Below are 17,453 nucleotides of genomic sequence, written 5' to 3' on the forward strand. Positions count from 1 at the left end.
GGTTAATCAGCTAATCAGGCTCTTGGAGTCTGAACACTTTGCCCGGGTACCGTATATTGCTTCCCGTTGGCGGAAGCCCTAATGTTTATCACCACCTACATTTTGTTCTCAAATCAAAAAGGGACAATTTCATCACTAGGGGAATGTCTGTGCACGTTAGTAAATAGGAGACCTTACTCTAAGATGGGATGCATTCTTTGTTATTGTTATTTTTTACCCTATGTATCTAGAGCACCAGATAATAGAGATTTTCCCAGTTCGGTCACATACTGTTATTGATTTACTTCTCAGTAAAACTCCATGACAACAGAGACTGGAACTTTTGAGATATGCATCTTGTGCAAATTAACTTACTTGGCTGCCTTTGGGTCATCTTTCTATTTTTACTACCTGATGCGTGGCTCATCAGAATCCCTAGTCTCCTTCAAGAGGTGGATTTAAGAGTCTTTGTTGTTAGAAGGCCAAGGGACTTTACAAGTAAAACTCTCGCCTTTATCCATGGTGAGATTATTGATCCCACTTTGTAGAAAGAGAAACTGAGGCAATACAGGAAGCAGGGAAACAGACAAGTTGACAGCAGGGCTGGGACCATAGCTGTACCCCTGAACTCCTAGTGCAGCAGTCCTGCTGCAGGGGAGCCTTGCAAGGGACAGGAAGAGCAGCTGCCTTGTCAGAGCTATCTGCAGTGAAAGACCAGAAGCCACTGCCTGGTGAATGCCAGGTGATATAGTAAAGAATGGGTGAGCATCCACTCCAAGCAGCCTGGGGTACTGGGGCTTGCGTGTGTGGGACCCTATTCCAAATTCTGCTCTGTTTTGATAGGCAAGCCAGGCCAACATCAGGGAGACGATGTCAGACTCCTCACAGCAAAGCAGGCCAGCCAGCTGGACACATCAGTTTTCTGTTTTGCATCCTCTGGGAAGCCAGCCCATTTGGAGTGTTAAGAGGGCACACTGCTTACAACTGTCCTCCAGAGGGCTCTGACCTGCCTTGGGAACACCAGTTGTGTCTGGCTCAAGGGGCAAGGTAGGAGGGAACTGTGACATTTCCTGTGTTTGCTTTACTCCTGGGGGGCTGTTCACCAAGTGGGTCAGGGGCTCCATGATCTCCAAAGACTGTTCAAAACTGGGGGACCCGCTGTGATCACTGGCAGAATCCTCCTCTGCTGCACCGAGAGTCCTGTCTGCCTGCTCACTGGCTGCTGTGTTCTCACCTGTACAATGGGCACTTGGTTGGACTAAATGTCTACAGTTACTTGTTGCTCAGAATTCTAACTCAGGAAGAGGACTTTGAGATGAATGCCAGGGACAAGTTTATGTTACTTTCTGTTCCAGGAAAGAAGTGGTAGAGAAAGTGGACAGGAAGATGGTACAGAAAGGATTTCTGAGTAGGGTAGGCAGAGGGACGAGGGGGACTCTGGTTGTCTGAGAAGCAGAATGAGGAGCGACTGATGGGTGGCGCTCCATACACACACTTGTCCTTGCAAGTAGCTTTGTTAAGTGTCCCCCTCTCATTTTGGTTTAAGGCCCTATGATATGTAGGACACTTTTAGGACAAAGAGAACAAAAAGCCAGAGGATGCAAAATAGAAAGTGAGAGGAAAATCAGGGTCTAGTCCCACTTTCACCATAGCAATGGAAACCTGGCTAACAGAATCCTTGGCCTAAAGATCCTGCTACAAAAGCTAGAAACCCACCCGCCTGCCCAAGTGCCCGTGTGAAAGTGGTGGGGGGAACAGAGGGTAGGGAGGCAGGGAGTCCTGCAGGGGCAGAGGAGATGGGATGGTGCAGACCTGTCTCATGGGAGGAGGAAGGAGACCCATAGGCCAGTCCAAGTTCTTCCAGTTGCAGATGCAGGATGGAGGTCCAGAGGGAGAATCAACCTGCCTGAGGCACAGAGCTAGCTGGGTGAGAGAGTGCAGATTCTCTGTCCACTGCCCATGCTTGAAGGCACCACCTGTATTGTGTTGGCACTTGTGGGATTCTATCACATTAACTGGGATTAAAGCGAAGTCCCAGGCGATGACAGAGGCAGTGGAAAGGACAAGGGATGGCAGGTAAAGCAACGTGGATTTGAGCCTCTGCTCTAACTTGGGAATCTTCTCTGGAACTTGGTTTCCTGCAATATGTCAATTCCAGGGGCTGAACTTCATGACGTTCCCTCATAAAATCTGCAGAACTAAGGTGTCTCTAAATATAAATGCACCTGCTTTTTGTCAGGATCACGTCCAGGCTGGGCCTTCCTCCTCACTAGGAGAGTGGGTGCACCATTCCCCTGGCTGGGAGCAGCAACGGTGACTGCAGATCCACTGTGGCTCAACTGACAAAGAGCAAATGCCAGGCAGGATGGCATGGCTGCCTCTGAACCATCAAAGTGTGGAAACAGCAAAGTTGTTTTTAGTAGCTCTAATATGGGTCTGACTAACTGGTAACGTTTGCTAATCAGGGTGGCTAGTTTCACAGTTACTAATTCCCAGGAGGGAAGAACCCATTTTGGGTGGAAAACTGGAAACGTACCTCAGGATAAGTGTGGCTTACCTGGGAATTTGGGCATGCAGGTAAGTTTTTAACTTTTGTAGCAGGCATCTTTAGGCCAAGGATTTTGTTAGTTGGGTTTCCATTGCTGTGACAAACTGCCTGAGATAATCACCTTAAAGGAGGAAAGATTAAGTTTTGGTTCACACTTCTGGAGGTTTCAGTCCATGGCTACTTGGCACTATTGCTTTGGGGCCTGTGGTGAGGTAGAACATCATGACAGAGGGTATGGTCCAGGAAAAACAGAGAGGAAGGGACAGGGGATCCCAATATCCCCTTTAAGGGCATGCCCCCCGATGACCTAACTTCCTCCCACTAGGCACCACCTCCTAAAGGTCTGATCTCCTCCCAACAGTGCCACCGGCTAGGAACCAAGCCTTCAACATAGGGGCCTTTGGGGAATATTTAAGATCCAAACTATAAGAGACTCATTCAATCAACAATAGTAAGAAAAGAATTTTTAGTGTCATGCAGTATAAGATCATCTGGGAGAGCTCTCAGCAGAGCACAGGATGCCCCAGATGTGGCCTCTGGGATGGAGACCATGCCGGTGGGGTGGAGTTGGGGGCATGGAGCATGGTAGGGCCGTGATCCCAGCTCTGACCGCAGACAGCTGAGTCCAGCATGGGCTCATGAACCTTTCTGAATTCAGGATCCATTGTCAGCTCTGACACCCTGGTAGATTTCCGACTCGTTGAGCTTCTCTCTGCAGTGCAGTCTTTTGAATGTTTCTACAGCGGCGACTCTCCCAGCACCCTCCTCTGTCTGCTCCTGCTCACTTTCTCACCAGCTTCTCACTGCTTCCTTTTTGGTGGTAGGACTGGTCCATGCACAGACCCCTGGGCTGGCCGGGCTGGCCTCCTTGACCCCGCAGGGTCCTTTCCTCTTCATCTCTACTTTCTCTCCACAAACTCAGAGCTCATCTCCAGGGTTTCCTTCTTCATAAAACTTACTCAGCTTGTCACAATTCCTGGTAAACTCTCCCCTAGGATCCTCTTTATTATCTACAGTATGCAAGTCAAGTAATCATACACAAGTCTCTGCCATTTTTTGGCCTCAGGTTGCTCTTTAACTATTGAATATTCTTTATTTTTTTAAATATATATTTTTTTCTCTTGAAGGTAATCTTATCATGTATTTCTAATTGTACATATTATATATATATACATATATAGCATAAAAGCTACAATTTTGCAGAGCACTTCCTATAAGCCAGGCCCTGTTCAAGTACTTTGTAGGCATTAACTCATTGGTCTTTTCAACACCATATGAAATAGGTTATATTATTATTTCTGTTTTACAGATGAGGAGACTAAGGCACAGAGAGGTTTAGTAAGCTCCTCAAAGTCACAGTTTGAGTAAGTGGCCAAAGCCAGGCAGTCTGATTCAAGAGCTCATTTCAAAAGACTGTGTCTTAAGTGTTCCTCATGGATCTATATGGAATCCACTCCACAGAAACTTGTGGACTAACTGGTGCTGATTTATCTCCAGGAAACCTATCTAAAGTAAGCAAGGAAAACAGGGAGAATCTGTCCCCTCTTCACATGGTCTTCATGCTTCATCTCACCTGTGTTTAACAAGCTGTTTTCTATTCTGCACACTTCTAGAAGTAAATTTCATCCTGAAAAGCTAATCTTAGAAAAATTCACATATTAGGAAAAATGTCTCCCATGAAAAGTCTTTAAAGTATTCATGCATCAGGACAGATGGGCAGTGTCTCCATCCACCTCTGTGTCCCAGTGCCTAGCTTAGTGCTTTGCTCACAGAAAGTGTTCAATAAACATTCTTGGTGAAAGGTGTGGGGGCAGTGCTGGTTTAGCATAGAGGTGGCTATTCAATCCCCTTCCCCAGCAGATCAAGCCTGATCTACTCTGGGTCTTTGTTAAAGGCCTCAGAAATCTAACAGAGATTGTCTCGATTCCCTTTGTCTGTTCCTTTTATGCAATCCTCCCTTGAAAGGTCTTCTCTGGGAGGACATATGGGATTATATGGAAAGAAGGAAATGACCCTTTGCTTATTGTTCTGCAAACAAGTGTGCTCCTTGCACATACATTGCAAACATTTAATCACAACTTTCCATATTTATTGTTCATGTTTGTTGTGTAACGCTTATTGTTCCATATGGCTTATCCTTGGATACAATATGCATGCTTCACAGCACTTCTGCTGTGGGGAAGTGGATGCCTCAGGAAGCAGTGGGGAACTGGTTTCCTTGATTATGGAGGCATCTCTATGAACCACAATGACCACATCTTTCAATGACACAATTTCGTTGCAGAGACTGTTTGATCCATAGTGTAATCAGCCCCTCAACCTATGATCTTACTGTATATGTTTCCAGGGCCACATCCATTGTCCTTTCATTTCAGAATCTTCTGGAATGTCTCTTCTTGCTTATCCTTTGAGATGCACCTGATCCATTCCAAATGCCACTTTCTTCAGGAAGGCTTTCCTGATTCCCTATCCCTTCTCCCCAAAGTATGGCATCCCCAAACTTTGCAGAACTCTTCACATCATACCTAAACATTGTTTTGGCATCGCAAATTTTTATTCTATATATCATTTTTATAAATATTTTCCCGACTTCATTTCAAGATTTTTGAAAACAGTTAGCCTCTGACTCACTTCTGTACCTGAGATAATGGATGATGGCTAGCCAACCCTTACACCAGCTAGGTGCTCAGTAGATCTTGTTGAACAAATTGATGAGTGAGTCATGGATCTGTACTCTCACTGTCAACTCTCCCTGCATAACCTGTGATTGTAGACTCCAGTGGCTTTTAGACATATATGGATATTTAAAAATAGCAGGAGCTTTGTGGGCCCCTAACACACTTGGTTCAGAGTTGTGAATCTCAAAAACCGCTCAATTAACCTTTGTTACTAGAAGTAACACCATGCATATCCATATATCACTTATGTTTAGTTCTACACAGCACACAATTGTCATGAAGATCAAATTTAAAAGAAGTAAAGGCTTTGGAAAGGCTAAAGAAAGCACATAAACATAAACAGTCTTTAGCATTAGCACCATTTTGGTGAGCTGGGTAGCTCTCAGTAACGCTGTGGGTAGTGATGCCCCACAGCTTTGAGTGCTCATGTGATGATGTCCATTCATTCGACAAATATTTTTCTTCCATTGTAGATACCAGAGACACAGCTGTGAACAAGCAACCCTGAACTGCTTCCCCATGGAGGTTACATTTTAGTTAGGCAAGAAGTAATAAACAATGAACCAGAAAATGCAGAGTATGACGCATGATGACAAGTGAGACGGGCAAAACAGAGCAGAGAAGAGGCATGGGAAATGGGAAGGGGATGACTGGAATAAGGTGGTGATGGTACCCTAGGAGGGAGCTGATATCCCAGCAGAGACTGAGGAGGTGAGCAGGAGAGCAGGCACACAAGTGAATGGCCGTGTAAAGGGATTCCAGAAGGAAGGAGCAGCATGTGCAAAGGTCCTTCAAAGACGGGGCTAGAGTGTTGGAGGAACAGTAAAGAGTTCACTGAGGCTGAGGAAGAGGGAGAGAAGGGAAGAGTGGAAGGATGTGAGGTCAGAGAGGAGAGAGATGAGATCCAGGGCCTGTGGGATTTTGGCTTTCATTCAGGGATTCAGGGAAGCCTGGGAGGGTTCTGAGCAGGGCACTGACATGATCCGACTTGGATTTTAAAAGGTTCATTTTTGTTGCTGTGTGAAGCTTGGGTTGTGACAGGGAAGGGGTGGAAGGAGAGAATCCTGTTAAGAGGCTACAGTAATAACCCAGGCGAGAGATGATGGCGACTGTCAATGGAGTGAATGTGGGGGTGGGAAGAAACCATCAGATTAATGACATAATTTGAAGGTAATGCTGATATCATTTTCTAATGGATTGAATGCAGGAAGTGAGAAAAAGAAACCAGTCACAGATGTTTGGCCTGAGAAGCTGGAAGGGTGAGTTAACATTTACTGACATGGGAAAGAATTTGGGAAGACGGAAAGTACCAATATGGGGATGCTTAGGTCAAGAGACTTCTTAGATATTTGATAAAAGGAATGGAGCAAACTATTGATATACAAGTCTTGAGTTTAGGGGAGAGGTCTGGGATGGCAACATACAGTTGGTCATTGTTGGAAGATAAACAGGTGATATTTAATGCTGTGAGGCTGAATGAGACATGATAGCTAGGAAATGAGTGTAGATAAAAAAGAGTGCAAGGATCTATCCCTGAGCTCTCCAGTGTTAAGAAGGTGAGAAGATGAAGAGGAGACTCAGCAAGGATTCCAAGAAGTGGAATTCACCAAGTGAATTAAGGACAGAGCTAAACACGAATAGTGTCGCAGAAGCCAAGTGATGATAGTGGTTTACCAACAAGGGACAGTTGACTTCAGCAGCTAGATTCATGCTACAGACAGATCGAATGCAATAGCACTGGAGAACTGGCCACTGGGTGCAGTAACGTGGAGATCACGGGTGGTCTTGACAAGGGGTGCTTTGGTGCAGCAGTGGGAGCGAAAGCCTGACTGGAGAACATTCAAGAGAGAATGACAGGACAAGTACTGGGGACAACAGGGAAAGGCGACTCTTTTGCGGGAGTTTGCTAAAACTCCTCAAAAAGGAAATAACCTCAGCCTAGGAGAAATGGAAGAAGAAGGTGTTCATCTAGGTTCATATTTGTAGGAGATACTCCTGACATTTCTGTAGGTGATATCCACCTAACTGGTTCAGTCCCCTTCGCCACCTCAATCTGCACCCTTCACTCTTGCAAAGAGCTGCATAGATGTCATTCCCATGAGAAAGGGAAAAAGCTGGATAAAAGCCAGTTGTGGTGGCACATGCCTGTAATACCAGCAGCTCAGGAGGCTGAGGCAGGAGGATCACGAGTTCACAGCCAGCCTCAGCAATGGTGAGGCGCTTAGCAACTCAGTGAGACCCTGTTTCTAAATAAAATGCAAAATAGGGCTGGGGATGTGGCTCAGTGGTCAAGTGCCCGAGTTCAATCTCTGGTATCAAAAAAGTGCTCAAAGAAGAGCCGTTATCTTTTTATTGGTGATCCATAAAATCAAGACAAAGTGTTTGGTCTCATGCATAAGCATGGAGCTACCAGCTAGGCTCCCCACTGCTGCAAAACCATCTCAGTTTAAGGATGAAAATATCATCTTGAACTGCATTAGCAAATAAGATTAGCCTCTTTATTTGAGGTTCTCTGTTATGTCTATATCTTCTCCATGAGAATTCTGAGGAATGTTACCACTTACTGGCTATAATATAGTTCTACCATTATTTAAGTGAGGATGAAGTCAAGGCACTTTCTTTAGGAAGTTTCTTCTGTAATGGAACCTTAGCTACCCAAACTAATCTAACCCTCCCTTCTAATGCACCGAGTAGCTCTCAACCATGTGCATCTCTAATTAAGAATCTCTGTACTACAGTAATTACTGTAACTATTTCTGTTGATAATAATCCCTTCAATTTCTTTGTGGCAGATTGTACTATTTGTTCACAATTATTTGTCCATGCTTCTTTATAGGGACAGTATACAATTGTTCCTCAATATCCAGGGGGAATTGGTTCTGGAACCTCTTGTAAATACCAAAATCCCAGGATACTCAGGGTTTAAAATATATATATATATTTAAAAAATATATATATATGGCACAATGTTCGTATATAATCTATGCATCCTCCTGTATACTTTAAATCGTATCATAGATTACTTATAATACCAAATAGAATGTAATTGTTCCACAAATAGTTGTTACACTAATGTTTATTGTTAAGGGAATAATGACAAGACAACAAGTCTGCACATGTTCAGGATAGACACATTTTTTAAGGTATTTTTGATCAACGGTTGGTTGTATCCTTAGGTATGGGATGGTGGATGTGGAGAGCTGACTATACTTCTTAGTTCCATTATATTGGGGATAATATGACCTGCTTTAGCCAATGCAGTGTGAGCAGCTGTGATATCAGCCACATGTGAGCATGAGTCTGAAATTCTTTGTGTGGTGTTGCTCTATGCCTCCTGTAGTGAGCATCTGTCTCTGTCCTGAGGACAACATGAGGTACATGGTGGCTTCTCTGGCCACCATTCTCTGTATTCTGGAATTAGATGACATGCAGAACCTGGTCCAGCCCAGAGCCCAGCTGAATTCAAAAGAACTGCAGCTGAACAACATCCTTGTGTACCATGAGCCAGGTATGAATGTCTGGTTGCAGGTCACTGAGAGTTTGAGATCATTTGTTCCCGCAGCAACAGCTGACTGGTGTTCTCTTATTAGACTCTCAAATTCCTCAGATGCAAGTCCACACGTATCTTTATGGGATGCCCCAACACCCAACACAAGGCTGTGAAGCTGAAGGCCCCTAATAAGCACTTGCATAACAAGATAAGATTTATTATGTCCACGATAGCTCCATTGTCTGAAGTTTGGGATTAATTCATAGTTCCTATTGCTGACACATTGGCGTATCATCATAAGCTCCTTAAAGTTATGTTCCAAGTCACTCTCACCCTCCCCTTGCACATCCTGATGTCAGTCTACTGAGTTATGGATGATTGACCAAGAAATCCAATCACTTAGACTTCAAGAAAGTAAAGTTGGGTGTTGGCCATCATATATATGTTCATATATATTGTTTCTGTTCCTAAGATGGTCATATCCAAGTAGAGAAAATCTACTATGATTGTTCTTGTGAGGCTTATCTCTATGTTGCTTTTGAACTTAAGATGATCCACAGTCTTTACCCAGGGAGTTCTGCAATGAAAACAGTCAGCCTCCTGCTTTAATTATTCAGTAAATTTCCCTACCTTGCCTAGAGACCTATCTAGGCAAGACTGCAGCAATCAGAGACAATTTAAGGCATAATCCTGGGCTTCAAGGGGCCTTTAGTATAATTGAAGAGACAGAAGGTATGTGTAAAATGAAGACAATCAAGGATTGCATACCCCTTCATTCTTCACAGAAGGTACTGAAGTATGATAGGAAAATGAGTTGGGACTAGAAGTCAGGAGATGTGGTCTTGTCCTGGCTCAGCTGCTACTTAAAGTTATGGTAAGATTTTTTCACTATTCTAAGAATGTACAAAAAGGAATGGACAGGTTGATAAAGGGTCCTTCACATTTCTGTGGTGAAATTTCTACAACTATGAGATATCATCAAGCAGCACACATGTAACAGGTGCTCAGTGTGTGGCACAGGGAGGAAAGGTGGTTCCTTCAGGGGACCTCTTTGCTTTCCTGTTTCTTGCCCCCATCTCCAAGCTGGTCTGGTTCCAGCCCAAGCTTAGGTGTCTCCTGTGTCATGAGTCATGGCCTGAAGGTGCTGACCTGAAAGTGTAAAGTCTCAGAAAATAAGCCCAGAATACTTCCCGGGAGCACAGGGGCTGGGGTATACTGGAGCTGATTCAGGTCCCCAAAGTTGCACTTTGGGGTGCATCCATAGGGGATAGAAGGGAACTTGTCAATGTGGCCAACCTCTTGGTGGACAGTATTTTAAGAAGCTGAATACTCTTCTCGGGAAAAATTAGTTCTCACAATGACAGGATCCACAATGACAGCAGGCTCCTGAAGCCTGGTATGCCCAATTTGACATGAAAGAAGGAGGGGAAGACAGTGCTGGGAGAAATGGCAAGAGAGAGCTTTTAGAACACCCAGCAATGCTCTCCTGAGGTTCTCTGGAAAAATACAGAAAGTACAGATGATCTCATTGGCTGCAATAAATACCCCTCTCCTGGCTCCTCTGCAGCCAATATATTTAAATTCCCAGCTCAGGGCCTTGTGGGGTCTGCTCAGATGACCGTGGGGTTGTGCTCTGTGTCGGCAGTCTTCCTTTGGCTATGTGTCCATTGTGAACTTTTTCCCAGGTGTTTATAGGAGCTGGGACCACATGCATATCGAGGTACTTGCATCAGAACTTGGATTCTTTAAAACAAGGGACTCATTTGTAAGAACATCCTCCATTTATAGGAAATCAGGTTCCTTTGTGGAGTGCTCCTGGCAGTGCAGCAAAAGGAAGTGGAAGCTGGGTACAAGGTAACACAGTGAACAGGAATAACGGCTTTACTTACTTGGGACTCCAGACACCAGCCTCAGGGGACGCAGCACACGGAAAGCCCGCAGCGCCTTCACGTCAAATCCAGCCCCTTTCCCTCCGAGAGCATTGGCCCCATCTGCTTTGGTTGCTTGTTCTAAAATTGCACTAAAAAGCCTAGAGGAGAGGAAAGAGAGCAGAGCTGTCAGGACCAGGTTTCATTGACCTGCTGGGGCTCCAATCTCTGAACAAGCCGGGACTAGCAGGCCGTGCACACAGCTAGGTGTGTTCATGGGAAGGCCCATGGATGGCTGGAAGTTGGCATTCTCTCCAAGAGTGTCACCACAGCCTAGAGAGGGCGTAACAAGGTGAGGGACAGAACATTTGCCTTGAGAACACATCTGGCTTTGTTCAAGCTGGGAGTGCTGGACAGATGTGTAAGGCCGGTGACATTGGCTGTCTCTTCTGGGATGCCCTCTGCCCCCTCTACGACATCCTAGTTCCACCTCCCATGAGTGCCAACAGCCACATACCTTCCCTTCCCACCCCCTAGCTCCTGGAAACCCCCTCTCTTTGATTTATTTCTGGGTACAAATAAATAATTCCATAGGAATCTATTTTGTACTGGCACATAATGGTTGCTCAGGAGATATATGTTGATCGAATGGATACCTGAATGGTTAAATGAAAAATTTCAAGTGGGAACAATCCACACATAATGGAGACACAGAGAATTCCTTTCTAACGCTGTGTGTCCGTCCTTTACAGTTATTCCTCCAATAAATATGAACAACTACTATGTGACAGGCACCATTCTGTTGCAATAGCCCAGGTGGGACACGTTGGGGGCTTAGACCTGGCAGTGGTGTCAGAGGCAATGAGAAGGAGTTGAGTTCTATGTTCATTTTAAGATCAAGTAATGGGATTGGCTGTGAGGTGTGAGGAAAGAGAGGAATGAAAGATGATTCCAATATTTTTGTCTTGAGCAGGAAGGATTAGATATGGCAGAATGGATATCCAGGATTCTACTGCTAACTTGCTGATGCTTGAGCCATTGATTGGACATCTGAATGAGTACTGTGACTCGGGTTAATGTGTCTGAAGGTCCAGGCTGAAGAAAAAAATTTGGTAGATATATGCATTGTATTTAAAGTCAAATCATATGATCACCTAGGAGGCTAGCGCAGAGGTGAAAGTGTAAAAGGACTGAGCTGTGGGGTCCTCCAAGACTGAAAGGTCAAAACAGGAGAAACCAACAAAAGAGACTGATGGGAGTGGCTTGCGGGATAGGAGAGTGGAGAGAATGGTGCCCACAAAGGAAGTGGTAGTGAGAAGGTGATGAGTACCTGCCTTAGTGCTGCAGATACCACCATGAGCAACTGGCCACTGGGTTAGCGAAATGAGGACCTCGGACATCTAGAAACATCTGTTTTAGCAGAGTGATGGGGTAAAAGGTTAATAGGTAAGTCCATGAGCAAATGGGGGAAGGTGGAAACAGTGAGAAGAGAGAATCTAATAGAAATATAATGCAAGCCACAAATGGGAACCTGTGTTTAATTTAGCTGTTCTAATAGCCACATTAAAAAAAGCAAAAAAACAGGTGAAATGAACCGTGACAGTATAATTTATCTGGCCCAATATTATCATGTAAAAATGTAATAAATAAACATATCATTCTGTAAATATTTGCTATTCTTTGTTTTGTACTAAATATTTGAAATATGCTGTATGTTTTATACTTAAAGAATATTTCATATCAAATTAGCCACATCTCAAGTGCAGAAAGGCCACGTGTGGCTACCATACAGACAATTCTTTTTTAAAAAAAAAAAGTTTCACATTTGTTCTTTTTAGATATACATGACAGCAGAGTGTATTTTGACATGTTGTATGTGCATGGAGTATAATTTATCCTAATTAGGATCCCATTCTTGTGATGTTGAATTACACTGGTAATGTATTCATATATGAAATAGGAAAGCTATGTTCAATTCATTTTACTGTCTTTCCTAATCTCATCCCCTCTCCCTTCCCTTCATTTTCCTTTGTCTAATCCTGGGAACTTCTACTCTCCCCACCCCATCATTGTGTGGCCTTTGTGTTTGGGGGATTGGCTTATTTCATTTAGCATGATAGTCTCTAGCTCCATCCATTTATTAGCAAATGCCATAATTTCATTCTTCTTTATGGCTGAGTAATATTCCTTGTGTATATATAATTATCAAGAATACAAATAACAATGAATATTGGTGAGGATGTGGGGAAAAGGTACACTCATACATTGCTGGTTGGACTGCAAATTGGTGCAACCACTCTGGAAAACAGTATGGAGATTCCTCAGAAAACTTGGAATGGAACCACCATTTGATCTAGTATCCTACTCTTGGGTCTATAACCAAAGGACTTAAAATCAGCATACTACAGTGATACAACCACATGAATGTTTACAGCAATGGAACCAACGTAAATGAACTTCAACCAATGAATGGATAAAGAAAATGTGGTATATAGACAATTCTTTTTAGCATTTTTGCTATAAAAGTGGACAGAATATAAAAGGTGGTCACCACAAGTGGCTGTGGAGTCAAGAGGTTTTGATGGGAGATACCACAGCATTTTTATACACCATGAGGAAAGTTGATGGTACAGAAGTGAGAGGAATGATTACTGGAAGGATTCATGTCCTTCAAGAGTCAGAAGGAAATCTATGGATGGGGAAGAGCGGTTGATCATGGGCCAGGTAGGAAGGCACATTGGAAGAGGACAGATGTGACTGTGGGAACATAAGAAAGTTTTCTCCTGCTTGTTTCTGTATTCTTAGGGAAGGAGGTACTAAAGTCATCAGCTGAAAATGTGAAAGGGGCGGGGGTACTGGGAGTTTGAAGAGAGAGGCAAAGATGGGAAATAATCAGGAGAGCAGAAAAGGGGGTAAGGTAGGGACATGTGGTTGGGTTGCTGGATGTCACCAGGGGCTGGCTTGAGGTTGCTGGTCATGAGAGGGAAGCAAGACTTAGCTGACTTTTCTCAGCCCTTTCCAGGTACCACGTAGATCTCCATCTCATTGGACTTGATTAGGGCTGGTGTTTTTCCAGGGGAGCAAAAAACCGAGTGTAAATGCCAGTGAGTGGTTGTAACAATGGAGTGTGGCATCTACACTGGTGGAAAGGACAAGAGAGGGAGGGGAACAGAGAGAATGTGGTGGGATGAGTGGATTGACGGAGTCGGGGTGTAAGAGAGCATGCTGACAAAGTAGGCGGTGCTGGTGAGAGTAGGATGCTGGATTTGAGCTAATGGGGAGGGTGCAGTTATCAGTTATGGCAGGGGGACTGGCTATAACCCTGGGAATGGGCAGCTGAGATAGGATGGAGGTCAGAATCCCCAGAGAAGGCAGCAAGGAACAAGAGGGCAAGATGGCAGAGTAGTGAGTGTTGGAGAGAGCTGGAGTGAGCCCAGAGTGAACGTCCTCCAGGTGCATGGAAGAGTGACTCAAAGGTATGCAATAAGGAGTAGGAAGCACAGGGTCTGATGACAGAATAGCCACACTGGAGGGTTTCAGGAAGGGGGAACGGGGGAGGTCTGAAAACAGAAAGGACCCCTCCCACTCTCCACCTCCACTGGAATGAGGCATCTGGAAGAGAGTGGCGCTACCCCCTGAGAGGGTGCAGGGAAGCAGCATGCTTGGGGGAGAGCCAGAAAGGGAAGGTAGTGACCAGAAACACAGCTGAGGATGTAGGGCAGGAGTGTGGCCACCTGCCCGCAAAGTTTCACTGGGCTTCAGTTACACCCACTCATTTCCATATTGCTCTTTTCCTCTACAGCCACAGACTCTTGATCAGGAGCTACATGGGTCACAAAGCTGAAGACAGCATCTGGCCCTTTACAGACAAGCTGCCCTGAATAGATGATGACTATGGGGACCAGAGGGCACACTGCAAGGGGTTCAGGAGTGAGGTGGTGAGAGGGAAGGTTAGACCCCAGGTTCACATAATCAGATGGGAAAGGGACTCAATGTGATGAAGGATGACCCGGGCATTCTGGGCTTTGGGTGGTAACCAAGAAAAATAGGGAAAAGGGCAGCATCAGCAATTTCTGTCCTTTATGCCTAGAAATGACTCAATAAGTCATTGTCAGAATGTGTCCTGGGTTGTTTCTGCATTAGGGGGGCCTGTGGCCAACAAGGAAGCCCAAGTATTAGAACAGGGCCCGCCATAGCACATCTGAACAACAGCCTGGGGCAACTTTGCTTCTTGAGCTCCTGCTCCAGGAAACTGGGCCTATGAACAGCGTCCAGGTGCAGCTGAAGGCTGGACTGGCAGAAGTTAGAGCCAGGCACTGCCAGGCAATGCTGGGGTGGTTTAGAGTAAGGATTTAAGGGACTTCTTGGGCAGTGAGGTCAGAATTGAATGTCCGGGGTTCTAGTACCAGTATCCCAGACTTAACAATGGCTTCCTTTCTGTTCCCCCCCCCCCAGTGCTAGGAATCAAACCAGGGCCTTGAGCTTATTAGAGAAGGACTCTGCCACTGGGCTGTGTCCCTAGCCCCCTTTTATCTGTTTTATGTACTTGGTCTGAGTGAAACTTTGAACAATGTGTTTTGCACCTAAAAGAAGTTTTGCCTAGCATGCACAGGCTCTGAGTTCAATCCCCAGCATCACCAGAGAGAAGGGGAAATACAGGCTGGGGATATAGATATATAGATCGGTGGTAGAGCACTTGTCTAGCATATGTAAAGCCCTGAGTTCAACCCCAGCACTGAGAAAAATAAAGTTACGAAAATCATAGCCAGATCACATCTAAAGTCTCTCTCTCTCTCTCTCTCTCTCTCTCTCTCTCTCTCTCTGTTTTTTCTTTTTCTTTTTGGTACCAGGGATTGAACTCAGAGGCACTCAACCACTGAGCCACATCCCCAGCCCTATTTTGTGTTTTATTTAGAGACAGGGTCTCACTGAGGTGCTTTAGCACCTCGCCATCGCTGAGGCTGACTTTGAACTTGCAATCCTCCTATCTCAGCCTCCTGAGCTGCTGGAAATATAAGCATGCACCACCACACCCAGCTCTCAAGTCTCTTAATTCTTTGATTCTGTGACTTAATTTGGCAATGTGATGGTTTCCTATGTTAGTTGGATTCCTATGTCTTGAGTTCCAGGCAAAAGTTGCCAAGGATCAGGGGAGTGGATTCCTTTCTCTACAAAGGAAGTGTTCTTTCCACTGAAATCTAGATCACTAAAACCTGAGGAAATGGAGACCAGCTTGCAAGCTGGTCAAACAACATTCCAAATCCAAACCAGATTTTGTTCCCAGTATTTCCTGGAAGAAAGCAATATGCTTATTGGAATACAAGATGTTCACAAAATATTATTCAGTGAAGGAAGCAGAAATGAGACAGCTTTCTTCTCTATTAACCCCTACCCCAGCTTGAAACTCTTTCATTAAGTGTTGTCTTTTAATTTTGAAGGATAGATAATTTAGAAATGGGTACAGGAAGTGTTTTGGTGGGGACTGCTGGGTGAGCTTCTCCTCAGTTAGATGTTGTAAGGGCAAAACCACTGCTTTGTGCCTGCTGGACCTGGGATGGGTCCTGATGTGGATGCTTGGCTGGGGGTTTCTCGGGAGGTGATGGGCAGTTCTGCAACCAGCTGCTGGAACTTTAAGAGAGGAGGACAAGGAGGCTCCATAGGACCCAAAGAATCAGAAAGGCAAGGCCATGCTGTGAGGGAGACAGGGATGTAACTAAAGGCTTTGTGGTGGGGTAGGATCTCCTGAGTGAGGGACCTAAACTGAGGAGTCCTTGGTTCTTGAGTTCAGGGTAGGTAGATTACAGAGGCCCTCTAAGTCCCCTCCACATTCACTCATTGGTCCCATCTCCCCACTGCACCAAGGAGACTCCCCGGCTTTGGGCAGGAAATGACTCCTGTGACATGCCCCCAGAATGGGAACGTAGAGTCAAGAGGGATATACCCCAAGGCAGACTGACAGCCCTGAACTCTTCTCTGATTTATAGGAGGCTAGAAGAAACCTTCGGTTAACTAGCTACAGAGGGAGGGGGTCCAGGAGAGCAGAGATTTCCCAAGAGACTCAGGAAAGCAGAGGGGGGTTCATTTAATACTGTAAAGGGGGCAGGAAAAAAGTCACGTCTGGAGAGAAGGGGTGAGCTACACCCTCTGGGGATGGAGGATCATTTTTCTAGTTGGAAGGATGAGCTGAGATTTAGACTGGGTGGAGAGCACCTAGGACCAAGGCTCCTGGAAAAGATAAACTAGTTGCTAAATATGGCCAAGTGTGAGATGAAGGGAGAAAACACCCCAAAGGTCATGGTGAACTACAAGCTGAGCAAGTGTTGGCCTCATAACCTCTGTGGTTTAAAACATTAAACACAGGCATCTTTCAGAAGAGAGCCAAATCTGGATGCCTCCCTCTCTCCATCAGCCTCATGGCCAAAACCCCAGGGAGAAGTGACTAGTCTCTGGACCAGTCCAATGAAAAGTGTGCCTCCTGTCGAGGTGGGGAGGACCAACAGTCTAAGGGATGAAGAAAGGGCCAAATAAAACTGCAAACATGCAGTGTAGGCCAGCCATGCATGTTCTCCTGAGCGGGAAGGCATGGTCCTGCCTTTCCAGGACTCCTATTTGAGGTCTCCCCTTTTTTTTGGTCTCCTTTTCTCAAGCTTCAGGTAAGTAAGGTCATGAATGGGGCAGGGTATATCTAGTCAAATTCAGCCCTTTTCATAAACACGGAGCATCTCTGCCTAAAAACTTGTCCTGCAAGTCAAGCCATCTCTCCACTGGTCCCAGAAGCGTCAACTCTCATTCCTGAGGCTTCTGTCTTTGCATGTGTCACAGGTTACCAGGAGACTGAGGCCTTGAGAAAGAGGCTGAATTTAAAAAGGATTTAGGGGTTCAGGGAACAA

The 17,453-nt window shown here is 45.1% G+C and overlaps 1 protein-coding gene across 22 annotated transcripts in view; it reads right to left on the minus strand.

The window, feature by feature from the left end:
• Nucleotides 1–17,453, minus strand: part of Cacna1c (calcium voltage-gated channel subunit alpha1 C) — a 698,188-nt gene that overhangs the window by 210,156 nt on the left and 470,579 nt on the right. For all 22 annotated transcript variants that reach the window (XM_048787468.1, XM_048787454.1, XM_048787460.1 and 19 more), the window contains exon 5: nucleotides 10,585–10,724. In XM_048787468.1, the coding sequence (XP_048643425.1) occupies nucleotides 10,585–10,724 (140 nt within the window). The remainder of the gene's footprint in view (nucleotides 1–10,584; nucleotides 10,725–17,453) is intronic.

This window comes from Marmota marmota, unplaced genomic scaffold (assembly GCF_001458135.2).
Source record: "Marmota marmota marmota unplaced genomic scaffold, marMar, whole genome shotgun sequence".
Taxonomy (NCBI): Eukaryota; Metazoa; Chordata; class Mammalia; order Rodentia; family Sciuridae; genus Marmota; species Marmota marmota.